The sequence below is a fragment of the Aythya ferina genome (genome assembly GCF_964211825.1).
Source record: "Aythya ferina genome assembly, chromosome: 30".
Classification (NCBI taxonomy): Eukaryota; Metazoa; Chordata; class Aves; order Anseriformes; family Anatidae; genus Aythya; species Aythya ferina.
In genome coordinates this window covers 1,493,713-1,519,669 of record NC_140327.1, presented here as the reverse complement: position 1 = coordinate 1,519,669, position 25,957 = coordinate 1,493,713, and the positions used below count along the sequence as shown (strand labels likewise).

The following is a 25,957-nucleotide window of genomic DNA, read 5'->3' as shown; positions in this document are numbered from 1 at the left end:
GATCCTTCGATTCTGCTCAGTGCTGGTGAGGCCACCCCTGGGGCACTGGGCCCAGTGCTGGGCTCCCCACCACAAGAGAGACCTGGAGAGAGTTCAGCGAGGGTCATGAAGGCGACGAGGGTGCTGGAGCACGGGGGGCTCCATCTGAGCACCAGGAAATTCTCATGGTGTGGGCAACCACATGCTGGCACAGGTTGGTGGGTCTGCATCCTTGGGCATATTCAAAAGCCTCATGGGCATGGCCACGGACAACTGGCTCTGAGTGGCCCTGTCCCGTCTGGTCTGTGGGTGGAGGGCAGGAGGGGGTGATGGAGACGGCCCCCAGTGGGGTCCTGCCCGATGCCAGCTGCCCCACTCCTGGGGACAGCCCTGATGGGGACATGTCCTGGGTGCCCCTTTACTGAGTGGGTGCCCCTGCTGTCCCCGAGCACCACTGCAGCCCACGGCAAGGCCGAGAAACGCGGAGGTTTGGGGGGTGGGCGAAGAGACCTGGGGTGTCCGGGATTTCCCTGTCCCCAGCTCCCCTCCCCCCCCGCGCCACTCTCAGCGCTTTCACTTTCGCTTCTGGCAACCTGCGGGACCACGATCTACCCGGCGCCCGGTGAAGTCACGAGAACAACGGTTACTCATTGGTAGACGCGCGGGGGAGCCGCCAATCGTGTCGCGGGGCGGAGCTGGAGACGCGAGATGACTTCGAGCTCCGCAGGCAGCTCGGGACACAGCGGAGCCATGGGACTGGGACGGGCGGGGGCCCTGGGCCTCGTCCTGGGGCTGCTGCTGGGGGTCCTGGGCGGAGCAGCGAGCGGTGAGTGTGAGTGTGAGTGGAGCCGGGTGCTCCGAGGCCCTTCCCTTCCCTTCCCTTCCCTTCCCTTCCCTTCCCTTCCCTTCCCTTCCCTCTCAGAGCCCTCCGGGCTTGGCCTCCCCTCGGGGCTGCCCCTCAGGTGCCCCTGTTCCCGCAGAGCCCCACTCCCTGCGCTATTTCTACACCGCGGTGTCGGACCCGAGCCCAGGGGTGCCGCAGTTCGTGTCCGTGGGGTACGTGGACGGGCACCTCATCGACCACTATGATAGCGAGACCCAGAGGACGGAGCCCCGGGTGGACTGGTTTGCGACCAATATGGATCAGCAGTACTGGGACAAGCAGACTGAGACCTTACGGGGTGCTGAGCAGATTTTCCGCGTGAACCTGAACACACTGCGGGAGCGCTACAACCAGAGCAGGGGTGAGAGCAGGCTGGGCCACAGCTCTGCTGGCTGCAGGAGCAGGTGCTGTGGGAGGGGTGGGGGGGTCCCCAGCCCCACTGAGGCCTGGCCCTTCCCCCACGCTACTGCCCCAGCCCTGGCCGTGCTGTTTGGTCCTTGTGTGGTGTTGCTGTCACGGGGCTCCCAGCTCCCCTGTGCCAGCCCCACGATGCTCCTGGTGCCTTCTCCCACACCCAGAGGGGTGCTTCCAGATCAAACCCAGCCTCTTGCCACCCCCACGCTGCTCAGTACCCCATGTCCAAGAGCTGGGGGGCTCCAGGCCATCCTATCCCAGCCCTTCCACATCCTCACAGCAGTCACAACCCCCAGACCTAGAGGGGCTCTTGATACCATTGTCCCAGCCCCTTGTTTTTCCATGATGCCTCAGGCCCCTACCCCAAAACCTAAGGGATTCCCCCCACCCCATCTCAGCTCCTGGTCACCTCACAGCATTGACAACTCCATACAAGGCCCTTGCTACCCCAAAGTACTGTGGTGCTGGGCCCCAGCCCAGTCTTGCAGGGATGCAGCACTCTGGGACAGGGCAGTGTGTGGCACCTGAATGCGCTGTCAGTGGGGTCTGCACCTCGTTAAAAGGCCAGGACTGTGGCTGCCCCTCACCCCCTGTCCCTCATTGTGTTTCAGGGTCTCACACGTTGCAGCACGTGTATGGCTGTGACCTCCTTGAGGATGGTAGTATTAGGGGGTTTGACCAGTATGGCTATGAAGGAAGAGAATTCATTGCCTTTGACAAAGACACAGAGACGTACACTGCAGCAGACGCTAGGGCACAAATCACCAAGAGGAAGTGGGAGGAGGATGGGACTGTTGCGGAGCAGATGAAGCACTACCTGGAGAACACCTGCATTGAGTGGCTGAGGAAACATGTGAGCTATGGGAAGGACGTGCTGGAGAGGAGAGGTGAGGCTGAGGGGGGATGCAGCACCAGGCTGTAAGCAGGAGCAGGGCCAGTGCAGGGAGCTCAGCCTGGCCCTTGCTGCCACCCCCTCCCCAGAGCGCCCCGAGGTCCGAGTGTCCGGGATGGAGGCCGACAAGATCCTGACCTTGTCCTGCCGTGCTCACGGCTTCTACCCGCGACCCATCTCCATCAGCTGGCTGAAGGATGGCATGGTCCAGGAGCAGGAGACAAAGAGGGGGAGCACCGTGCCCAACAGTGACGGCACCTACCATGCCTGGGCCAGCATCGATGTCCTGCCGGGGGACAGGGACAAGTACCAGTGCCGCGTGGAGCATGCCAGCCTGCCCCAGCCCAGCCTCTTCTCATGGGGTGAGCCCAGCAGCAGGGATTGCGTGGGACTGGGATGTTCAGGGGTTCTCCCTTCCCCTGCTGATGGCCCTAATTTCCTCCAGAGCCACAGTCCAACCTGATCCCCATCGTGGTGGGGGTGGCTGTTGCTGTCGTGGCTGTCATCGCTGCCCTGGCTGGATTTGCTGTCTGGAAGAGCAAGCAGGGTAACGTGCCTGGGCGGGTGAGGCAGAGGGGTGCGGGAGGAAGGCAGGGACTGGAAGGGCTGTATGAGGAGCTGGGGCACCTTTGGGAGGCCCCCATCCTGGCCGTGACATGTGGCTGGTGCTGATGCTTTGTTCTGTCTGCAGGGAAGAAGGGGAAGGGCTACAACGTGGCACCAGGTGAGTGACAGAGGCAGCAATGTCCCCAGCGTCTGCCCATCACTTGGGCAGTCTTGGGGCTCTTGGTTTCTCTTTCTATTTGTTTTTCACGGCTGCTTCTCTTTTGCAGGCAGCGAAGGGGGATCCGACAGCTCGAGCACAGGTACAGAATTAGACTGGGGCTTAAGGCAGGAGCCCCAGGGAGGTTTTGGGGTCCCAGCTTGTCATGTCCCCCTGTGGTACCTGCAATCAGGGTGTTGCTGTGCCCAACTGCTCCGTGGCTTCCCTTGGGAAACTCTCGGAGTAGAAGGTTTATGATGAAGATGTGGCTCCATATGACACTGTCTCTTTTTGTCCCCGCAGCGAGCAACCCCAGTGTCTAACCGCTCTGCTTCAGCCCATGAGGAACCAGAAGGCCCCCTGTGTGATCTGTGCTGCAGCTGGATATGGACCTGTTCCCTCAACCTCTCGCATCTCCAATCAGCTACCTCAAGAGCAAAGCCAGAGCATAACTGGCTATGCACACCTTCAAACAGAGGAAACAGCCCCATGATTTCCTGATGTTAGGAATGTTTTAACAGTTCGTGACCATAAAAAAGAGTCCTGTCTGCCTCTGGGTCCTGCACTGGCAATTTAATTCTTGAACCACAGATGCAGTGTGTCCCAGTCTCCCTCTCATTCTAGTCAATTTATCAAGTCTTCAGAAAATACTCCTCTAATTTATGAACCTGTTTACCTTTGTTATTCCGGACTTCTATTTCTAACAGTTACAGCCTTTTTTTTTTGTCTTCTTCGAGATTAATTTAACACTGCTATAGGCGTGTCTGTCCCTGTGAATGGCTGGTAAAGAATGTTTTAATTACTGGTGAAGTGTCAATAAGAAAGCTATTTGTGTTTGTATGAAGTCTTTGATGTCTGGGGGTTTCAGAACAACTGATAACAACTAGTAACTGTTTTGGGATACTATGCAGGCCTCTAGTATCTGGCCAGGTGGCCAAGAGATTAAGAAGAAGAAAAAAAAGAAGCTGAAGGACGGCTGGGAGACAAGACCTGCAGGGGATGCTGTATAAACTTGACACGGTGCCAAGGAGTACAAAGGGGAAGGACAAGAAAAAAACTTGGAGAGGAAGACTACGAGCCTTCAGCATGAAAGACCCCTAGAAACCCCCAGAGGAGACTGATGCGCATGCTCCAGTAGGAGGGACTGGAACCCGGAAGCTAATTATAATAACCTGTTTTTTTTTTAGAAGTAGTAATGAATATGTATTAGTCTAGGAGCATAAAAATCAGCTACTTGATGTAACTGGTGTGCGTCCTGGTGGAGCGGAGACTCCCGGTGCACCCAGCACTGTTTGCTTACCTCTATTCTTTTAATAAATCCTATTTTTTTATTTAATCCTATTTTGAAGATTGAGCCATTTCTAACAAGGGTCTCACACAGTGCAGCACATGTTTGGCTGTGACCTCCTCGAGGATGGTAGTATTAGAGGGTTTGATCAGTATGGCTATGAAGGAAGAGACTTCATTGCCTTGGACAAAAACACGGAGACATACACTACAGTGGATGCTGGGGCACAAATCACCAAGAGGAAGTGGGAGGAGGATGGGACTGTTGCTGAGCGCTGGAAGTACTACCTGGAGAACACCTGCATTGAGTGGCTGAGGAAATACGTGAGCTATGGGAAGGATGTGCTGCAGAGGAGAGGTGAGGCTGAGGGGGGATGCAGCACCAGGCTGGAAGCAGGAGCAGGGCCAGTGCAGGGAGCTCAGGCTGGCCCTTGCTGCTACCCCCTCCCCAGAGCACCCTGAGGTCCGAGTGTCAGGGATGGAGGCCAACAAGATCCTGACCTTGTCCTGCCGTGCTCACGGCTTCTACCCGCGACCCATCTCCATCAGCTGGCTGAAGGATGGCGTGGTCCAGGAGCAGGAGACCAAGAGGGGCAGCACCGTGCCCAACAGTGATGGCACCTACCATGCCTGGGCCATCATCGATGTCCTGCCAGGGGACAGGGACAAGTACCAGTGCTGCGTGGAGCATGCCAGCCTGCCCCAGCCCGGCCTCTTCTCATGGGGTGAGCCCAGCAGCATGGGATGCGTGGGACTGGGATGTTCAGGGGCTCCCCCTTCCCCTGCTGATGACCCTAATTTCCCCCAGAGTCACAGTCCAACCTGATCCCCATCGTGGTGGGGGTGGCTGTTGCTGTCGTGGCTGTCATAGCTGCCCTGGCTGGATTTGCTGTCTGTAAGTGCAAGCAGGGTAACGTGCCTGGGCGGGTGAGGCAGAGGGGTGCGGGAGGAATACAGGGTCTGTAGGGGCTGTATGAAGAGCTGGGGCACCTTTGGGAGGCCCCCAGCCTTGCTGTGACATGTGGCTGGTGCTGATGCTTTGTTCTGTCTACAGGGAAGAAGGGGAATGGCTACAACGTGGCACCAGGTGAGTGACGGAGGCAGCAATGTCCCCAACCTCTGCCCATCCCTGGGGCAGTCTTGGGACTCTGTTTCTCTTGGGGTTCCCAGCACAGCAGTGCCATATTCCACTAGTGGTGCTGCTGCCCTTCCTTTGTCAGCTCCTGTGCTGGGGCTCACGGCCGCTTCTCTTTTAAAGGCAGCAGAGGGGACCCAACAGCTTGAATGCAGGTATGCGGCTGGGGGTTAAGTCAGGAGCCCCAGGGAGGCTTTGGTGTCCCAGCTTGTCATGTCCCCCTGTGGTACCTGCAATCCGGGGGTTGCTGTGCCCATCTGGTCCATGCCTTCACTGGGGAAACTCTCAGAGTAGCAGGTTTGAGATGAAGATGTGGCCCCATATGGCACTGTCTATTTTTGTCCCTGCAGGGAGCAACCCCAGTGTCTAACCACTCTGCTTCAGCCCCTGAGGGACCAGACAGCCCATGGGCACTCTGTGCTGCAGCTGGATATGGACCCGTTCCCTCAATCTCTCGCATCACTAATCTGGTACCACAAGAGCAAAGCCAGAGCATAACTGGCTATGCACACCTTCAAGCAAGAGAAACAGCCGAATGATTTGCTGATTTGCCACAAAGCATGCCTGGTGTCTCACCTGGAGTGGCAGGTGGGAGAGGGTGGGCAAGGTGCTCCTATCCTGGCCTGGTGGGTCAGGGTTGCCCAGAGAAGCTGCATGGGGAAGTTGGGGAGGCATCGATGGAGGCTGGGAGCTGCTGGGAGCTAACTTGTTCCAGTGCCTGACCACCCTGTCAGTGAAGAACCTTTTTGTGATATCAAGCCTGAACCATCCCGGTTGCAGCTTCAAGCCATCTCCTCAGGTCCTATCGCTGGTCGCTGTGAGAATTAAAGTAGTGTCTTTGCAGTAGAAACTTCCACTAACCTTGCATATTCAAAAGTGATTGTGCAGGCTTAACAGTGGGGAGTATGGTTGCCATGGTAATGTTTGGTCAAATAAAACTGTACCTACATGGTATAGTAATAAGTGTTGAGTAGTTTGTGAACCTGTAGTACTCAGCCAATGAGAAAGTGGGGGAGGAATCAAGTGTCAGCTAATAGGGAATATAAGGTTATGATATACTTGCAGGATGCCCACCATGGCAATCACAAAAATGCTGCTTCAATGAGATCCTCGCCTGAGCCTGTGTTATTGGCTGCAGATTGTTTCTCACAAATTTGGGCTGCAAGGCCTCTCCACCCTTGATGGAATCCACAGATCCTCCCAGTCCTGTGTCATTTATCAACAACTTGATTGACAACTGTATTGACCAGTTTATGAATACCACATCTCAAGTGGACAATGCAATAGATTGCTGGCATTGTCAAAAAACAAACAAACAAAACCACTCGATACTGAATTCTATTGCTTAGTAAAACCAATCCATGAAACATTTTGGTATCAACCCGAGTCATCCTACTTATTCCCTGATGCTCTAAATTATCAGCCACAGCCTGTCAAAGCAAGCTCATGTAGCTGTCCAATAGAAAGTTGGGATTCCTTACCCCGTGTGCAATGAGCCTATCCTCACACTAGGTGGAGATATTGTCTATTTCAGTATTGCACAAGTTCCTCAAGGCCTGGATCATCTTGCCCTTGCCTTGAAACACAGATTTTACAGCTTTTACCACAACACAAAGTTAACAATACAAACTTAAATTGTTACTGGCATCAATACCCCATCACATCAATACTGGCCCCATGGTGCATTACAGTGCACCAGCAATTCAGTGCGGGTGGGAATAAGAAGCAGTTGTAACTACAGCTGATATTACAAGCACACCCCAGTGGGGCTGCTTTTGTAATGTCACAGCACAGGATCTTGTCTTGACGCTGACCTGAAATCCTCATCGTCCTGTGACAACGAATCAACAATTACCATCAAAGGTGCTTTTAATGGTTTGAAGTCCTGGAATCTTGCATGGAAGGTCAGCAATAAAAATTGCCAAAGATGCTCGAATTTTACTGTTCTTTACTTTACACGCTATTCTACCTGCTCCAACCCACATCAGTTGGTTGCTGGACACCACGGGCTGGGCTGGGCTGGATTGTGGTGAGTTAAGGGATGGCAGGAGCCTGACTACCTCCTCCAGCTGCTGCAGCCCAGAACCCTCCTGCCTGGTCACTGGAACCAGTACAGAGCAGGACAGGCAGGAACACCCAGTGCCATCCTGCCTAGAATTTGGAGCCCAGCGGGGTGCCCAGGGACCTGGCACTTCTGCTCAGGCTGAGGTTAGCAGCTGCCACTTTCTGAGGGTCAGCCAGCAGCCAAACTGAGCACAGGTCCCACGGACAGACACACAGAGACTCTTGATCCCAGCAGCCAGCACCAGGATCATGGGCTGTGACTCACCACCCTACACCAGCTGCTGGCACTGAGCCCTGCACTGGCCTCACTCACCCTCACCCCAGTCCCTAAACTGAAGAAAATGTTTAATGAGAAGTTACAGGAAGACAGGATAGACTGGTGATTGGGCACAGCGCTCTGCCAGACAAGCACTGATGGGTCCTATTTCACACACGGCTGGCCCCTTTCCTTCCTTTTCTGCCTCTGTAGATCTTTGTTCCTTCTGCTCCCCTGCCCTGCACATCCCCCAGCCACTCTCCTTCCACACGCCCTTACAGCCTGCCTGGGCTGCACAGCAAGCAGGGTCCTGGGCTGCAGCAGGAGCCGTGTTGGAGCAGGCCAAGGGGACTTGGGGGGGCGAAGAGACCGAGCGTGGCTGCGGATTCCCTGTCAGCCCCTTCCCCCCCTCGCTGTCCGCAGCGCTTTCACTTTCGCTGTTGTCACTTGGGGGGCCGTCATCTGCAGGGTGACGTCACGAAAACAACGGATGGTCATTGGTAGATTTGCAGAGGAGCCGCCAATCGCTTCGCGGGGCGTAGCAGGACCTGACAGGCAGGATGTTTCAAACGCTGGAGGCAGCACGTGGCTCAACTGAGCCATGCGGCCGGGACACGCGGGGGCCCTGGGCCAGTGCCCGGGCTCGGGGCTGCTGCTGCTGCGGCTGCTGGGGGTCCTGGGTGGAGCAGCGAGCGGTGAGTGTGAGTGGGGCCGGGCCCTCCTGGCACCGGGACCCCCCGGGCTTCCCCTTCCCCTCTCAGCCCCCTCCGGGCTCGGCCTCCCCTCGGAGCTGCCCCTCAGCTGCCCCTGTTCCCGCAGAGCCCCACTCCCTGCGCTATTTCGTCACCGGGGTGTCGGACCCGAGCACGGGGGTGCCGCAGTTCATGATCACGGGGTACGTGGATGGGCACCTCATCGACCGCTATGACAGCGAGACCCGGAGGGATGAGCCTGGTGCAGATTGGATTGCGGCCAATACGGATCAGCAGTACTGGGACAGGGAGACTGAGATCTCACAGAGCAATGAGAAGTTTTTCCGCGTGAACCTGGACACTCTGCAGGAGCGCTACAACCAGAGCAGTGGTGAGAGCGGATTGGGCTAAAGCTCTGCAGGCTGTGCTGTGGGAGGGGTGGGGGGGTCCGCAGCCCCACTGAGGCCTGGCCCTGGCCCCACGCTACTGTCCCAGCCCTGGCCGTGCTGTTCGGTCCCTGTGTGGTGTTGCTGTCATGGGGCTCCCAGCCGCCCTGTCCCTGCACCACGATGCTCCTGGTGGCTTGTCCCAGACCCAGAGGGGTGCTTCCAGACCCAACCCAGCCTCTTGCCACCCCCAAGCTGCTAAGAAACCTGTCCCGGAGCTCGGAAGCTCCAGGTCATGCCATCCCACCCTTCCACATCCCCACAGCAGTCAGGACCCCAAGAGCCAGAGGGTATCCTGCCCCCATTGTCCCATCCCCTTGCTTTTCCCATGGTGCTTCAGGCCTCCACCCCAAAACCTGAAGGATTCCCCCCACTTCATCTCACCTCCTGGTCACCTCACAGCATTGACAACCCCGTACAATGCCCTTGCTGCCCCAACATACTGCGGTACTGGGCCCCAGCCCAGTCTTTCAGGGATGCAGAACTCTGGGACAGGGCAGTGTGTGGTACCTGCATGCGCTGCCAGTGAGGTCTGCACCTCATTCAAGTTCCAGGACTGTGGCAGCCCCTCACCCCCTGTCCCTCGTTGTGTTTCAGGATCTCACACTGTGCAGAACATGTATGGCTGTGACCTCCTCGAGGATGGTATTATTAGGGGGTTTGATCAGTATGGCTATGAAGGAAGAGACTTCATTGCCTTCGACAAAGACACACTGACGTTCACTGCAGCAGACACTGCAGCACAAATCACCAAGAGGAAGTGGGAGCAGGAAGGGACTTTTGCTGAGAAGACGAAGTACTACCTGGAGAACACCTGCATTGAGTGGCTGAGGAAATATGTGAGCTATGGGAAGGATGTGCTGGAGAGGAGAGGTGAGGTTGTGGGGGGATGCAGCACCAGGCTGGAAGCAGGAGCAGGGCCAGTGCAGGGAGCTCAGCCTGGCCCTTGCTGCCACCCCCTCCCCAGAGCGCCCTGAGGTCCGAGTGTCAGGGATGGAAGCCAACAAGATCCTGACCTTGTCCTGCCGTGCTCACGGCTTCTACCCACGACCCATCTCCATCAGCTGGCTGAAGGATGGCATGGTCCAGGAGCAGGAGACCCAGAGGGGGAGCACCGTGCCCAACAGTGACGGCACCTACCATGCCTGGGCTACCATCGATGTCCTACCGGGGGACAGGCACAAGTACCAGTGCCATGTGGAGCATGCCAGCCTGCCCCAGCCTGGCCTCTTCTCATGGGGTGAGCCCAGCAGCAGGGATTGCGTGGGACTGGGATGTTCAGGGGCTCCCCCTTCCCCTGCTGATGGCCCTAATTTCCCCCAGAGCCACAGTCCAACCTGATCCCCATCGTGGTGGGGGTGGCTGTTGCTGTCGTGGCTGTCATCGCTGCCCTGGCTGGATTTGCTGTCTGGAAGAGCAAGAAGGGTAACGTGCCTGGGCGGGTGAGGCAGAGGGGTGCAGGAGGAAGGCAGGGTCTGGAGGGGCTGTATGAGGAGCTGGGACATCTTTGGGAGGCCCCCAGCCTGGCTGTGACATGTGGCTGGTGCTGATGCTTTGTTCTGTCTGCAGGGAAGAAGGAGAAGGGCTACAATGTGGCACCAGGTAAGCGACAGTGGCAGCATTGTCCCCAGCATCTGCCCATCACTGGGGCAGTCCTGGGGCTCTGTTTTTTCTTGGGGCTCCCAGCACAGCAGTGCCGTGTTCCACTTCTGGTGCTGCTGCCCTTCCTGTGCCAGCTCCTGGGCTGGGGCTCACAACCACTCCTCTCTTGCAGGCAGTGACGGGGGATCCAGCTGCTCAAGCAAAGGTATAGAATGAGGCTGTGGGTTAAGTCAGGAGCCCCAGGGAGGTTTTGGGGTCCCAGCTTGTCATGTCCCTTTGTGGTTCCCACCCGTATGCAGGGTGCTGCTGTGCCCAACCGCTGCTTGGGTTCCTGGGAAGACTCCTGGAGCAGTAGGTTTGGGACTGGGGAATGGCCCCATATGATGCTGCCTCTTTTTGTCCCTGCAGGGAGCAACCCCAGTGTCTAACCACTCTGCTTCAGCCTGTGAGGACCAGACAGCCCCACATGCACTCTGTGCTGCAGCTAGATGTCTCTGTTCCCCCCAGCCTCTCACATCTCCTATCTGCTACTGAAGAGCAGTGCCACAGCATAATTGAATCTGCACACCTTCAAACAACGGAAACAGCCCAATGATTTGCTGATGTGCCACAAAGCGTGCCTGGTGTCTGATCTGGAGTGGTGGGTGGGAGCGGGTGTGCAAGGTGCTCCTATCCCGGCCTAGTGTGTCATGGTTGCCTAGAGAAGCTGCATGGGGAAGCTGGGAAGGCATCGATGGAGGCTGGGAGCTGCATGCAGAAAGAGCTCAGCACACTGAGCATATGCGTCAGTACGTGAGGGGCCTCTTCTGTCTGCGTGAATTCATTGTTTGCTAGGACTTGTCACGAGAAAGAGAATCACAGAGGGGCTGGGCTTGGATGGGAGCCACAAGGATCACTGGGTCCAAATCCTGGGTCCTCAAAGGACCACCCAAAAAATCAGACCCCGTATATGAGAGTGTTAGCCAACTGCTTGAACTCCGGTAGGCACGATGCTGTGATATATCCCCTGTGGAGCTTGTTCCAGTGCCTGACCACCCTGTCAGTGAAGAACCTTTTCCTGATATTAAGCCTGAACCTTCCCAGTTGCAGCTTCAAGCTATCTCCTCAGGTCCTAATCGCTGGTCGCTGTGAGAATTAAAGTTGTGTCTTTGCAGTAGAAACTTCCACTAACCTTGCTTATTCAAAAGTGCTTGTGCAGGCTTAACAGTGGGGGGTATGGTTGTCATGGTAATGGTTGGTCAAATAAAATTGTACCTACCTGGTATAGTAATAAGTGTCGAGTAGTTCGTGAACCTGTAGCACTCAGCCAATGAGAAAGTGGGGGAGGAATCAAGTGTCAGCTAATAGGGAATATAAGGTTATGATATACTTGCAGGACGCCCACCATGGCAATCGCAAAAATACTGCTTCAATGAGATCCTCGCCTGAGCCTGTGTTATTGGCTGCAGATTGTTTCTCACAAATCTGGGGCTCATCCGGGATCCAGTTGCCTTCTGGGTAGCCCCCTTACCAGTGCAGCTGGAAGGCATGCCCCGCTGCTTTCAGCCTGTGCCTTGGTGACAGTGGTTCTGCAGAGAGCTGACGAAGAACGGAGGCTGGTTAAGAAGACAGGATGGATGAAGAGTTAGGGCAGAAAGCAAGGCAGGCACTCTGGCTTCGAGAACTGATCCAGTAACTGCACAGACCAAGGTAAGAAATAGGAAGCATTGCCTTGGGGGTCAGGCAAGATACTGTATGAAGTGAGTGTGGAGCCCTGATCCATGGTCCCCTAGGTCCACGAGGGGCACAGCCGGAGATGGGTGAAGCAAGAATAGAAGTGAGAAAGGAAGAGTCTCAAGGAAATCCGGTGTATGGCGCTCCCTTACACAGTAAAGAGCTCAGCAGTACACCGGGGAATCTGGTTAACCCGTTAGTTAAGCCGGAAGCCCGGTCCCCGCACCGCCCGCATTGCTTTCACTTTCGCTTCTGGCAACCTGCGATCTACCGGCGCCTGGTGACATCACGAGAATCACGGTTACTCATTGGTAGACGCGCGGGGGAGCCGCCAATCGCGTCGTGGGGCAGGGGCGGAGCCGTGGGATGCCTTCGAGCTCCGCCGGAAGCTCGGAGCCCAACAGAGCCATGGCACCGAGAAGGACGGGGGCCCTGGGTGGAGCAGCGAGCGGTGAGTGGGAGTGGGAGTGTGAGTGCAAGCAGAAACCAGAGTGGGACTGTAAGTGTCAGTATGTGGGGGAGCGAAAGTGGGAGCAGCGCTGGGCCGGCCTCACCAACTGGGATGTGCTCTCCCAGAGCACCGTTCCCAACCCGAGCGTCTTCCGGTGCTCGGGCTCTTCTTTGGTCTGCCCCTGTGCCGCCTCAGATGACGCAGAGCCCTGGTCCCTGCTCTGTTTCCACATGTTGGAGTCGGAGCCGAGGCAGAAGCTAGGGCAGATCAACATTAGCGGGTACGTGAACTGCAAGCTCTTCAAGTACTACGACAGCAAGACCCAGAGGAAGAAGTGCCGGGCGAACTCCGTTCCGACCAATACGGATCAGCAGCACTCGGACAGGCAGACTGAGATCTCATGGAGGAAAAAGAATATCAGCATTGGCCTGGAGACGCTGCGGGAGCAATACAACCAGAGCAGTGGTGAGAGCAGGCTGGGCCACAGCTCTGGGGGCTGTGGGAGCGGGTGCTGTGGGAGGGGTGGGGGGGTCCCCAGCCCCACTGAGGCCTGGCCCTTCCCCCATGCTACTGCCCCAGCCCTGGCCATGCTGTTTGGTCCCTGTGTGGTGTTGCTGTCACAGGGCTCCCAGGTGCCCCGTCCCAGCCCCAGGATGCTTCTGGTGCCTTGTCCCACACCCACAGGGGTGCTTCCAGACCCAACCCAGCCCCTTGCCACCTTCATGCTACTCAGAACCCCCTGTCCCGGAGCTGGGGAGCTCCAGGCCACCCAACCCCACCCCTTCACCATCCCCACAGCAGTCAGCCCCACCCCTAGAGGGGCTCCTGCCCCCACTGTCCCAGCCCCTTGATTTTCCCATGGTGCTTCAGGCCCCCACCCCAAACCCTGAGGAATTCCCCCCACCCCATCTCAACTCCTGGTCACCTCACAGCACTGACAACCCCGTACAAGGCCCTTGCTGCCCCAAAGTCCTGTGATGCTGGGCCCCAGCCCAGTCTTTCAGGGATGCATCAGTCTGGGACAGGGCAGTGTGTGGCACATGCATGCACTGCCAGTGGGGTCTGCACCTCATTAAAGGGCCAGGACTGTGGCTGCCCCTCCCCCCCGTCCCTCGTTGTGTTTCAGGGTCTCACACAGTGCAGTACGTGTGTGGCTGTGACATTGGTGCTGCCGTTCTTGAAGAGGTGCTTGAGCTGTACAGCTCTGATGGGAAGGACAGCCTCACTTCAGACAAGGACAAGCAGACGTACACTGAGGCAGATGCTGAAGATCAAATCACCAAGAGCTACTGCAAGGCGCATGGGTCTGATGCTGAGCAGATGAAGTGCCGCATGGCCAGCATCTGCACTAAGATACTGGGTAATTTAAATACCTATGGGAACGACACGCAGGGGAGGGGGTATGCAGCACCGGGCTGTAAGCCGGAGCAGGGCCAGTGCAGGGAGCTCAGCCTGGCCCTTGCTGCCACCCCCTCCCCAGACCACCCTGAGGTCCAAGTGTCCAGGATGGAGGCCAACAACTTCCTGACCTTCTCCAACTGCACTTATGACCTCTCCTCACCGGGTGAGCCCAGCAGAATGGGATGCGTGGGACTGGGTTGTTTAGGGGCTCCCCCTTCCCCTGCTGATGGCCCTAATTTTCCCCAGAGCCACAGTCCAACCTGATCCCCATCGTGGTGGGGGTGGCTGTCATTGTCATGGCTGTCATCGCTACCCTGGCTGGATTTGCTGTCCGGAAGTGAAAGCAGGGTAATGTGCCTGGGCGGGTGAGGCAGAGGGGTGCGGGAGGAAGGCAGGGTCTGGAGGGGCTGTATGAGGAGCTGGGACACCTTTGGGAGGCCCCCATCCTGGCTGTGACATGTGGCTGGTGCTGATGCTTTGTTCTGTCTGCAGCGAAGAAGGGGAAGGGCTACAACGTGGCACCAGGTGAGTGACGGAGGCAGCGATGTCCCCAGCATCTGCCCATCACTGGGGCAGTTCTAGGGCTCTTGGTTTCTCTTGGGGCTCCCAGCACAGCAGTGCTGTGTTCCACTTCTGGTGCTGCTGCCCTTCCTGTGCCAGCTACTAGGCTGGGGCTCACGGCTGCTTCTCTGTTGTAGGCAGCGAAGGGGGATCCAGCTGCTCAACCACAGGTACAGAATGAGGCTGTGGGTTAAGTCAGGAGCCCCAGGGAGGTTTTGGGGTCCCGGCTTGTCATGTCCCTTTGTGGTTCCCACCCGTATGCAGGGTGCTGCTTTGCCCAACCACTGCTTGGATTCCTGGGAAGACTCCTGGAGCAGTAGGTTTGGGACACGGACATTGGCCCCATATGACGCTGCCTCTTTTTGTCCCTGCAGGGAGCAACCTCAGTGTCTAACCGCTCTGCTTCAGCCCGTGAGGACCAAAAAGCCCCATGCGTACATTGTGCTCTAGCTAGATGTCCCTGTTCCCCCCAACCTCTCACATCTCTTATCTGCTACTGAAGGGCATTGCCACAGCATAATTGAATCTGCACGCCTTCAAAGAAAATAAACTGCCAATGATTTGCTGATTTGCCACAAAGTGTGCCTGGTGTCTGACCTGGAGTGGCGGGTGGGAGTGGGTGTGCAAGGTGCTCCTATCCTGGTCTGGTGGGTCAGGGTTGCCCAGAGAAGCTGCATGGGGAAGTTGGGGAGGCATCGATGGAGGCTGGGAGCTGCATGCAGAAAGAGCTCAGCACAGTGGGTCTACACATCAGTACAGGAGGGCCCTCTTCTGTCTGGGTGAATTTATTGTTTGTCAGGACTTGTCACAAGAATCGCAGAGGGGCTGGGGTTGGGTGGGACCTCTTGAGGTCCCCTTGCCCGAAACCACTCTTCATCACCACTGAAAGCCTGTTGCCCTAGACAAGTCCAGTGCACTTCTCACTATCTCCAATGTTGGATACTCCACAGCTCCTCTGGACTCCCTTGAGCCTCCTCTGCTCCATGCTGAGCAGGCCCAGCTCCAGGCACAGCTCCACAGCAATCACACCCCAGTGGGGCTGCTTTTGTAATGTCACAGCATAGGAGCTTGCCTTGACGCTGACCTGGAAACCTCATCGTCCTGTGAGAACGAATCAACAATTACCATCAAAGGTGCTTTTAATGGTTTGAAGTCATGAAATCTTACATGGAAGGTCAGCAATAAAAATTGCCAAAGATGCTCGAATTTTACTGTTCTTTACTTTACACGCTATTCTACCTGCTCCAACCCACATCAGTTGCTTGCTGGACACCACGGGCTGGGCTGGGCTGGATTGTGGTGAGTTAAGGGATGGCAGGAGCCAGGCTATCTCCTCCAGCTGCTGCAGCCCAGAACCCTCCTGCCTGGTCACTGGAACCAGTACACAGCAGGACAGGCAGGAACACCCAGTGCCATCCTGCCTAGAATTTGGAGCCCAGCCGGGTGTCCAGGGACCTGGCACTTCTGCTCAGGCTGAGGTTAGCAGCTGCCACTTTCTGAGGGTCAGCCAGCAGCCAAACTGAGCACAGGTCCCACGGACAGACACATGGACAGACACACACACGCGCACAGACACACAGAGACTCTTGATCCCAGCAGACAGCACCAGGCCCATGGGCTGTGACTCACCACCCTACACCAGCTGCTGGCACTGAGCCCTGCACTGGCCTCACTCACCCTCACCCCAGTCCCTAAACTGAAGAAAATGTTTAATGAGAAGTTACAAGAAGACAGGATAGAGTGGTGATTGGGCACAGCGCTCAGCCAGACAAGCACTGATGGGTCCTATTTCACACACAGCTGGCCCCTTTCCTTCCTTTTCTGCCTCTGTAGATCTTTGTTCCTTCTGCTCCCCTGCCCTGCACATCCCCCACCAGTCCCACACCACTCCCAGTCCAAGGTGCTCCTGGTTCACATCTTATCAGTTGCAAAGTCCAGGCTGATCTTCCTGGAAGCTGTGCCTCTACTCGCTTGCTTGCCAACACGGAGTATGATGGGGACGTTCCTTTCTTGTCACCGTGCCCATGTTGGTTCTGTCAGGTCTGTGTCCAGCTAGAGGTTGGTTTCTGCTTGCTTTTCCCCTTTTCCATTGGTTTCCAATGCATAAGGTCTCCAAATAACCTTGTTGGAAGAAACACTCTCACTCTCCCATGCCCCCACCAGTCAGTGTGAGTGACCAGCTTTGGTTCTCACCACTGCTGCCCAGTCAGGCTTATGTCCCCTTCAGGTCTTCTTTATGGCTTACTCTTTTTCTTATTATCCCTCATCCCAATGAAGGAGGTCCTTGGCCAGATTCCCCTAGGGAGCAGACACTCGCCTTCCACACGCCCTTACAGCCTGCCTGGGCTGCACAGCAAGCAGTATCTTGGACTACTGCAGCAGGAGCCGTGTTGGAGCAGGCCATGGGAGGTGATCCTTCGATTCTGCTCAGTGCTGGTGAGGCCACCCCTGGGGCACTGGGCCCAGTGCTGGGCTCCCCAGCACAAGAGAGACCTGGAGAGAGTTCAGCGAGGGTCATGAAGGCGACAAGGGTGCTGGAGCACAGGGGGCTCCATCTGAGCACCGGAAAGCTTTGTCACGGTGTGGGCAACCACATGCTGGCACAGGTTGGTGGGTCTGCATCCTTGGGCATATTCAAAAGCCTCATGGGCATGGCCACGGACAACTGGCTCTGAGTGGCCCTGTCCCGTCTGGTCTGTGGGTGGAGGGCAGGAGGGGGTGATGGAGACGGCCCGCAGTGGGGTCCTGCCCTATACTAGCTGCCCTGCTCCTGGGGAGAGCCCTGATGGGGACATGTCCTGGGTGCCCCTTTACTGAGTGGGTGCCCCTGCTGTCCCCGAGCACCACTGCAGCCCACGACAGGGCCGAGAAACGTGGGGGTTTGGGGGGTGGGCGAAGAGACCTGGTGTGGCCGGGATTTCCCTGTCCCCAGCTCCCCTCCCCCCCCCCCGCGCCGCTCTCAGCGCTTTCGCTTTCGCTTCTGGCAACCTGCGGGAGCGCGATCTACCCGGCGCCCGGTGACGTCACGAGAAAACCGGTTACTCATTGGTAGACTCGCGGGGGAGCCACCAATCGCGTCGAGGGGCGGAGCTGGACACGCGGGATACCTTCGAGCTCCGGAGGCAGCTCGGGACACAGCGGAGCCATGGGACCGGGACGGGCGGGGGCCCTGGGCCTCGTCCTGGGGCTGCTGCTGGGGGTCCTGGGCGGAGCAGCGAGCGGTGAGTGGGGCCGGGCCCTCCCGGCACCGGGACCCCCCGGGCCTCCCCTCCCGTCCCCTTCCCCTCTCGGAGCCCTCCGGGCTCGGCCTCCCCTCGGGGCTGCCCCTCTCAGCTGCCCCTGTTCCCGCAGAGCCCCACTCCCTGCGCTATTTCTACACCGGGGTGTCGGACCCGAGCCCGGGGGTGCCGCAGTTCGTGGCCGTGGGGTCCGTGGATGGGGAGGTCTTCGTGCGCTATGACAGTGAGACCAGGAGGACGGATTCCATGGTGTACTGGACGTCAGCCATCGATGACCAGCAGTACTGGGAGAGGAACACCCGGAACTTTCAGAATGCTGAGCAGGTTTTCCGCGTGGGCCTGGACATACTGCGGGAGCGCTACAACCAGAGCAGGGGTGAGAGCAGGCTGGGCCACAGCTCTGCAGGCTGTGGGAGCGGGTGCTGTGGGAGGGGTGGGGGGGTCCCCAGCCCCACTGAGGCCTGGCCCTTCCCGCACGCTACTGCCCCAGCCCTGGCCGTGCTGTTCGGTCCCTGTGTGGTGTTGCTGTCATGGGGCTCCCAGACACCCTGTCGCAGCCCCATGATGCTCCTGGTGCCTTGTCCCACACCCAGAGGGGTGCTTCCAGACCCAACCCAGCCCCTTGCCACCCCCATGCTGCTCAGAACCCCCTGTCCCAGACCTGGGGGGCTTCAGGCCACCCGCTCCCAGCCCTTCCACATCCCCACTGCAGTCAGGACCCCCAGAGCCAAAGGAGCTCCTGCACCCATTGTCCCAGCCCCTTGCTTTTCCCATGGTGCTTCAGGCCCTCACCCCAAACCCTGAGGGATTCCCCCCACCCCATCTCAGCTCCTGGTCACCTCACAGCATTGACAACCCTGTACAATGCCCTTGTTGCCCCATAGTACTGTGGTGCTGTGCCCCAGCCCAGTCTTTCAGGGATGCAGCACTCTGGGACAGGGCAGTGTGTGGCACCTGCATGCGCTGCCAGTGGGGTCTGCTCCTCGTTAAAGGGCCAGGTCTGTGGGTGCCCCTCACCCCCCGTCTCTCGTTGTGTTTCAGGGTCTCACACATGGCAGCGCATGTATGGCTGTGACCTCCTCGAGGATGGTAGTATTAGCGGGTTTGAGCAGTATGGCTACGAAGGAAGAGACTTCATTGCCTTGGACAAAGATGCGCTGACGTTCACTGCAGCGGACGCTGGGGCACAAATCACCAAGAGGAAGTGGGAGGAGGAAGGGACTGTTGCTGAGCGGACAAAGTACTACCTGGAGAACACCTGCATTGAGTGGCTGAGGAAATACGTGAGCTATGGGAAGGATGTGCTGCAGAGGAGAGGTGAGGCTGAGGGGGTATGCAGCACCAGGCTGTAAGCAGGAGCAGGGCCAGTGCAGGGAGCTCAGCCTGGCCCTTACTGCCACCCCCTTCCCCAGAGCGCCCTGAGGTCCGAGTGTCAGGGATGGAGGCCAATAAGATCCTGACCTTGTCCTGCCGTGCTCACGGCTTCTACCCGCGACCCATCTCCATCAGCTGGCTGAAGGATGGCATGGTCCAGGAGCAGGAGACCCAGAGGGGGAGCACCGTGCCCAACAGTGACGGCACCTACCAGGCCTGGGCCACCATCGATGTCCTGCCGGGAGAGAGGGACAAGTACCAGTGCCGTGTGGAGCATGCCAGCCTGCCCCAGCCCGGCCTCTTCTCATGGGGTGAGCCCAGCAGCATGGGATGCGTGGGACTGGGATGTTCAGGGGCTCCCCCTTCCCCTGCTGATGGCCCTAATTTTCCCCAGAGTCACAGTCCAACCTGATCCCCATCGTGGCGGGGGTGGCTGTCGCTGTCATGGCTGTCATCGCTGCCCTGGCTGGATTTGCTGTCTGGAAGAGCAAGCAGGGTAACGTGCCTGGGCGGGTGAGGCAGAGGGGTGCGGGAGGAAGGCAGTGGCTGTAGGGGCTGTATGAGGAGCTGGGGCACCTTTAGGAGGCCCCCAGCCTGGCCGTGACATGTGGCTGGTGCTGATGCCTCTTTCTGTCTGCAGGGAAGAAGGAGAAGGGCTACAACGTGGCGCCAGGTGAGTGACGGAGGCAGCAATGTCCCCAGCGTCTGCCCATCACTGGGGCAGTCTTGGGGCTCTTGGTTTCTCTTTCTCTTGGTTTCTCATGGCTGCTTCTCTTTTGCAGGCAGCGATGGGGGATCCAACAGTTCGAACGCAGGTATGAGGCTGGGGGTTCAGGCAGGAGCCCCAGGGAGGTTGTGGGGTCCCAGCTTGTCATGTCCCCCTGTGGTACCTGCAATCAGGGTGTTGCTGTGCCCAACTGATCCGTGGCTTCCCTGGGGAAACTCTCGGAGTAGAAGGTTTATGATGAAGATGTGGCCCCATATGACGCTGTCTCTTCTTGTGCCTGCAGGGAGCATGCTCAATGTCTAACCACTCTACTTCAGCCCATGAGGGACCAGAAGGCCCCCTGTGCACTATGTGCTGCAGCTGGATATGGACCCATTCCCTCAACCTCTCGCATCTCCAGTCATCGAACTCAAGAGCAAAGCCAGAGCACAATTGGCTATGCACACCTTCAAACAAAGGACACAGCCCAATGATTTGCTGATTTGCCACAAAGCGTGCCTGGTGTCTCACCTGGAGTGGCGGGTGGGAGAGGGTGGGCAAGGTGCTCCTATCCTAGTCTTGTGGGTCAGGGTTGCCCAAAGAAGCTGCATGGAAAAGTTGGGGAGGCATCAATGGAGGCTGGGAGCTGCATGCAGAAAGAGCTCAGCCCAATGAGCTTACGTGTTAGTACATGAGGGGCCTGTTCAGTCTGGGTGAATTCATTATTTGCCAGGACTTGTCATGAGAAAGAGAATCACAGAGGGGCTGGGGTTGGATGGGAGCCACAAGGATCACTGGGTCCAACTCCTGGGTTTTCAAAGGACCACCCAAAAAATCAGACCCTGTGTCTGAGAGTGTTAGCCAACTGCTTGAACTCCGGTAGGCACGATGCTGTGATATATCCCCTGTGGAGCTTGTTCCGGTGCCTGACCACCCTGTCAGTGAAGAACCTTTTCCTGATATTAAGCCTGAACCATCCCGGTTGCACCTTCAAGCCATCTCCTCAGGTCCTAATCGCTGGTCGCTGTGAGAATTAAAGTAGTGTCTTTGCAGTAGAAACTTCCACTAACCTTGCATATTCAAAAGTGATTGTTCAGGCTTAACAGTGGAGGGTATGGTTGCCATGGTAATGGTTGGTCAAATAAAACTGTACCTACCTGGTATAGTAATAAGTGTCGAGTAGTTTGTGAACCTGTAGCACTCAGCCAATGAGAAAGTGGAGGAGGAATCAAGTGTCAGCTAATAGGGAATATAAGGTTATGATATACTTGCAGGACGCCCACCATTGCAATCATAAAAATGCTGATTCAAAGAGATCTGGGCCTGTGTTATTGGCTGCAGATTGTTTCTCACAAATTTGGGCTGCAAGGCTTCTCCACCCTTGATGGAATCCACAGATCCTCCCAGTCCCGTGTCATTATCAACAACTTGATTGACAACTGTATTGACCAGTTTATGAATACCACATCTCAAGTGGACAATGCAATAGATTGCTGGCATTGTCAAAAAACAAACAAACAAAACCACTCGATACTGAATTCTATTGCTTAGTAAAACCAATCCATGAAACATTTTGGTATCAACCCAAGTCATCGTACTTATTCCTTGATGCTCTAAATTATCAGCCACAGCCTGTCAAAGCAAGCTCATGTAGCTGTCGAATAGAAAGTTGGGATTCCTTACCCAGTGTGCAATGAGCCTATCGTCACACTAGGTGGAGATATTGTCTATTTCAGAATTGCACAAGTTCCTCAAGGCCTGGATCATCTTGCCCTTGCCTTGAAACACAGATTTTACAGCTTTTACCACAAGACAAAGTTAACAATACAAACTTAAATCGTTACTGGCATCAATACCCCATCACATCAATACTGGCCCCATGGTGCATTACAGTGCACCAGCAATTCAGTGCGGGTGGGAATAACAAGGAGTTGTAACTACAGCTGATATTACAATCACACCCCAGTGGGGCTGCTTTTGTAATGTCACAGCATAGGAGCTTGTCTTGACACTGACCTGAAAAAACCTCATTGGCCTGTGACAATTAATCAGCAATTACCATCAAAGGTGCTTTTAATGATTTGAAGTCCTGGAATCTTACATGGAAGGTCAGCAATAAAAATTGCCAAAGATGCTTGAATTTTACTGTTCTTTACTTTACACGCTATTCTACCTGCTCCAACCCACATCAGTTGGTTGCTGGACACCACGGGCTGGGCTGGGCTGGATTGGGGTGAGTTAAGGGATGGCAGGAGCCTGCCTATCTCCTCCAGCTGCTGCAGCCCAGAACCCTCCTGCCTGGTCACTGGAACCAGTACAGAGCAGGACAGGCAGGAACACCAAGTGCCATCCTGCCTAGAATTTGGAGCCCAGCGGGGTGCCCAGGGACCTGGCACTTCTGCTCAGGCTGAGGTTAGCAGCTGCCACTTTCTGAGGGTCAGCCAGCAGCCAAACTGAGCACAGGTCCCATGGACAGACACACAGAGACTCTTGATCCCAGCAGCCAGCACCAGGATCATGGGCTGTGACTCACCACCCTACACCAGCTGCTGGCACTGAGCCCTGCACTGGCCTCACTCACCCTCACCCCAGTCCCTAAACTGAAGAAAATGTTTAATGAGAAGTTACAGGAAGACAGGATAGAGTGGTGATTGGGCACAGCGCTCAGCCAGACAGGGTCTGATTGGTCCTATTTCACACACGGCTGGCCCCTTTCCTTCTTTTTCTGCCTCTGTAGATCTTTGTTCCTTCTGCTCCCCTGCCCTGCACATCCCCCAGCCACTCTCCTTCCACACGCCCTTACAGCCTGCCTGGGCTGCACAGCAAGCAGGGTCCTGGGCTGCAGCAGGAGCCGTGTTGGAGCAGGCCAAGGGGACTTGGGGGGGCGAAGAGACCGAGTGTGGCTGCGGATTCCCTGTCCCCAGCCCCTTCCCCCCTCGCTGTCCGCAGCGCTTTCACTTTCGCTCTTGTCACTTGGGGGGCCGCCATCTGCAGGGTGACGTCACGAAAACAACGGATGGTCATTGGTAGATTTGCAGAGGAGCCGCCAATCGCTTCGCGGGGCGTAGCAGGACCTGACAGGCAGGATGTTTCAAACGCTGGAGGCAGCACGTGGCTCAACTGAGCCATGCGGCCGGGACACGCGTGGGCCCTGGTCCAGTGCCCGGGCTCGGGGCTGCTGCTGCTGCGGCTGCTGGGGGTCCTGGGTGGAGCAGCGAGCGGTGAGTGTGAGTGGGGCCGGGCCCTCCTGGCACCGGGACCCCCCGGGCCTCCCCTTCCCCTCTCAGCCCCCTCCGGGCTCGGCCTCCCCTCGGAGCTGCCCCTCAGCTGCCCCTGTTCCCGCAGAGCCCCACTCCCTGCGCTATTTCGTCACCGGGGTGTCGGACCCGAGCCCGGGGGTGCCGCAGTTCATGATCACGGGGTACGTGGATGGGCACCTCATCGACCGCTATGACAGCGAGACCCGGAGGGATGAGCCTGGTGCAGATTGGATTGCGGCCAATACGGATCAGCAGTACTGGGACAGGGAGACTGAGATCTCACAGAGCAATGAGAAGTTTTTCCGCGTGAACCTGGACACTCTGCAGGAGCGCTACAACCAGAGCAGTGGTGAGAGCGGATTGGGCTAAAGCTCTGCAGGCTGTGCTGTGGGAGGGGTGGGGGGGTCCGCAGCCCCACTGAGGCCTGGCCCTGGCCCCACGCTACTGTCCCAGCCCTGGCCGTGCTGTTCGGTCCCTGTGTGGTGTTGCTGTCATGGGGCTCCCAGCCGCCCTGTCCCTGCACCACGATGCTCCTGGTGGCTTGTCCCAGACCCAGAGGGGTGCTTCCAGACCCAACCCAGCCTCTTTCCACCCCCAAGCTGCTAAGAAACCTGTCCCGGAGCTCGGAAGCTCCAGGTCATGCCATCCCACCCTTCCACATCCCCACAGCAGTCAGGACCCCCAGAGCAAGAGGGACTCCTGCCCCCATTGTCCCAGCCCCTTGCTTTCCCCATGGTGCTTTAGGCCTCCACCCCAAACCCTGAGGGATTCCCCCCACCCCAACTCAGCTCCTGGTCACCTCACAGCATTGACAACCCCGTACAAGGCCCTTGTTGCCCCAACATACTGTGGTGCTGGGCCCCAGCCCAGTATTGCAGAGACAGGGCAGTGTGTGGCACACGCATGCACTGCCAGTAGGGTCTGCACCTCATTAAAGGGCCAGGACTGTGGCTGCCCCTCAACACCTGACCCTCATTGTCTTTCAGGGTCTCACACATGGCAGCGAATGTATGGCTGTGACCTCCTCGAGGATGGTAGTATTAGGGGGTTTGATCAATATGGCTATGAAGGAAGAGACTTCATTGCCTTGGACAAAGATGTGCTGACGTTCACTGCAGTGGACACTGCAGCACAAATCACCAAGAGGAAGTGGGAGCAGGAAGGGACTGTTGCAGAGCAGATGAAGTACTACCTAGAGAACACCTGCATTGAGTGGCTGAGGAAATATGTGAGCTATGGGAAGGACATGCTGGAGAGGAGAGGTGAGGCTGAGGGGGGATGCAGCACCAGGCTGGACGCAGGAGCAGGGCCAGTGCAGGGAGCTCAGCCTGGCCCTTTTATCCACCCCCTCCCCAGAGCGCCCTGAGGTCCGAGTGTCCGGGATGGAGGCCAACAAGATCCTGACCTTGTCCTGCTGTGCTCACGGCTTCTACCCGCGACCCATCTCCATCAGCTGGCTGAAGGATGGCATGGTCCAGGAGCAGGAGACCCAGAGGGGCAGCACCGTGCCCAATAGTGATGGCACCTACCATGCCTGGGCCACCATCGATGTCCTGCCGGGAGACTGGGACAAGTACCAGTGCCGCGTGGAGCATGCCAGCCTGCCCCAGCCCATCCTCTTCTCATGGGGTGAGCCAAGCAGCATGGGATGCATGGGACTGGGGCATTCAGGGGCTTCTCCTTCCCCTGCTGATGGCCCTAATTTCCCCCAGAGCCACAGTCCAACCTGATCCCCATCGTGGCGGGGGTGGCTGTCGCTGTCATGGCTGTCATCACTGCCCTGGCTGGATTTGCTGTCTGGAAGAGCAAGCAGGGTAACGTGCCTGGGCGGGTGAGGCAGAGGGGTGTGGGAGGAAGGCAGGGGCTGGAGGGACTGTATGAGGAGCTGGGGCACCTTTGGTGGCTCCTAGCCTGGCTGTGACGTGTGGCTGGTGCTGATGCTTTGTTCTGTCTGCAGGGAAGAAGGGGAAGGGCTACAATGTGGCACCAGGTAAGTGACAGTGGCAGCATTGTCCCCAGCGTCTGCCCATCACTGGGGCAGTCTTGGGGCTCTGGTTTCTCTTGGGGCTCCCAGCATAATGGTGCTGTGTTCTGCTCGTGGTGCTGCTGCCCTTCCTGTGCCAGCTCCTGGGCTGGGGCTCACAACCACTCCTCTCTTGCAGGCAGTGATGGGGGATCCAACAGCTTGACCACAGGTACAAAATGAGGCTGTGGGTTAAGACAGAAGCCCCAGGGAGGTTTAGGGTTCCCGGCTTGTCATGTCCCCTTGTGGTGCCAGAACACAGGGTGTTGCTGTGCCCAACTGATCCGAGGCTTCCCCCGGGAAACTCTCTGAGTAGTAGGTTTATGATGAAGATGTGGCTCCATATGACGCTGTCTCTTTTTGTCCCTGCAGGGAGCAACCCCAGTGTCTAACCACTCTACTTCAGCCCCTGAGGGACCAGAAGGCCCCCTGTGCACTCTGTGCTGCAGCTGGATATGGACCCGTTCCCTCAACCTCTCGCATCTCCAATCATCTACCTCAAGAGCAAAGCCAGAGCACAATTGGCTTTGCACACCTTCAAACAAAGGACACAGCCCAATGATTTGCTGATTTGCCACAAAGCGTGCCTGGTGTCTGACCTGGAGTGGCAGGTGGGAGTGGGCAGGCAAGGTGCTCCTATCCTGGTCTGGTGGGTCAGGGTTGCCCAGAGAAGCTGCATGGGGAAGTTTGGGAGGCATCGATGGAGGCTGGGAGCTGCAAGCAGAAAGAGCTCAGCACAGTGGGTCTACACATCAGTACAGGAGGGGCCTCTTCTGTCTGGGTGAATTTATTGTTTGTCAGGACTTGTCACAAGAA

At 57.2% G+C, this 25,957-nt stretch overlaps 2 protein-coding genes across 7 annotated transcripts; both read left to right on the top strand.

Moving 5' to 3' along the window:
- Nucleotides 1-166: 166 nt before the first annotated feature.
- Nucleotides 167-25,722, top strand: LOC311425431 (uncharacterized protein). Its single transcript, XM_084501301.1, has 27 exons — nt 167-193; nt 637-805; nt 960-1,223; nt 1,888-2,163; nt 2,258-2,530; nt 2,614-2,776; nt 3,235-3,422; nt 4,313-4,576; nt 4,671-4,943; nt 5,027-5,128; nt 5,273-5,305; nt 8,493-8,756; nt 9,409-9,684; nt 9,779-10,051; nt 10,135-10,236; nt 10,381-10,413; nt 14,471-14,503; nt 14,914-14,927; nt 16,672-17,145; nt 17,592-17,760; nt 17,891-18,154; nt 18,820-19,095; nt 19,191-19,463; nt 19,547-19,648; nt 19,793-19,825; nt 19,935-19,967; nt 25,514-25,722. The coding sequence occupies exons 1-27, from the start codon at nt 182-184 to the stop codon at nt 25,531-25,533; spliced, it is 4,656 nt and encodes a 1,551-aa protein (XP_084357427.1). The 5' UTR covers nt 167-181; the 3' UTR covers nt 25,534-25,722.
- On the top strand, nt 12,129-15,118 carry LOC311425328 (uncharacterized protein). Of its 6 annotated transcripts, XR_014686285.1 has the most exons (8): nt 12,194-12,577; nt 12,703-13,042; nt 13,704-13,937; nt 14,058-14,141; nt 14,225-14,326; nt 14,471-14,503; nt 14,677-14,709; nt 14,914-15,118. XR_014686285.1 is itself a non-coding variant. In XM_084501139.1 (7 exons), the coding sequence occupies exons 1-5, from the start codon at nt 12,209-12,211 to the stop codon at nt 14,317-14,319; spliced, it is 1,065 nt and encodes a 354-aa protein (XP_084357265.1). In that variant the 5' UTR covers nt 12,129-12,208; the 3' UTR covers nt 14,320-14,326; nt 14,677-14,709; nt 14,914-15,118. The 6 variants fall into 6 exon arrangements, 4 of the variants coding, with proteins under 4 accessions (XP_084357265.1, XP_084357264.1, XP_084357262.1 ...); XM_084501139.1 differs by lacking the exon at nt 14,471-14,503 and having other exon boundaries at nt 12,129-12,577; nt 13,761-13,937; XM_084501136.1 differs by lacking the exon at nt 14,471-14,503 and having other exon boundaries at nt 12,193-12,577.
- Nucleotides 25,723-25,957: the final 235 nt, after the last annotated feature.

What these genes read in the sequence shown, in the direction of transcription:
- LOC311425328 (XM_084501137.1), top strand. Translation starts at nt 12,209, where the DNA reads ATGGGTGAAGCAAGAATAGAAGTGAGAAAGGAAGAGTCTCAAGGAAAT. An exon ending in GCAATACAACCAGAGCAGTG is followed by an intron (nt 13,043 to 13,703) that starts GTGAGAGCAGGC and finishes GTTGTGTTTCAG; the next exon opens with GGTCTCACACAGTGCAGTAC. An exon ending in CATCTGCACTAAGATACTGG is followed by an intron (nt 13,938 to 14,057) that starts GTAATTTAAATA and finishes CCCCCTCCCCAG; the next exon opens with ACCACCCTGAGGTCCAAGTG.
- LOC311425431 (XM_084501301.1), top strand. An exon ending in GGACGTGCTGGAGAGGAGAG is followed by an intron (nt 2,164 to 2,257) that starts GTGAGGCTGAGG and finishes CCCCCTCCCCAG; the next exon opens with AGCGCCCCGAGGTCCGAGTG. An exon ending in CCTGGGCGGAGCAGCGAGCG is followed by an intron (nt 17,761 to 17,890) that starts GTGAGTGGGGCC and finishes CTGTTCCCGCAG; the next exon opens with AGCCCCACTCCCTGCGCTAT.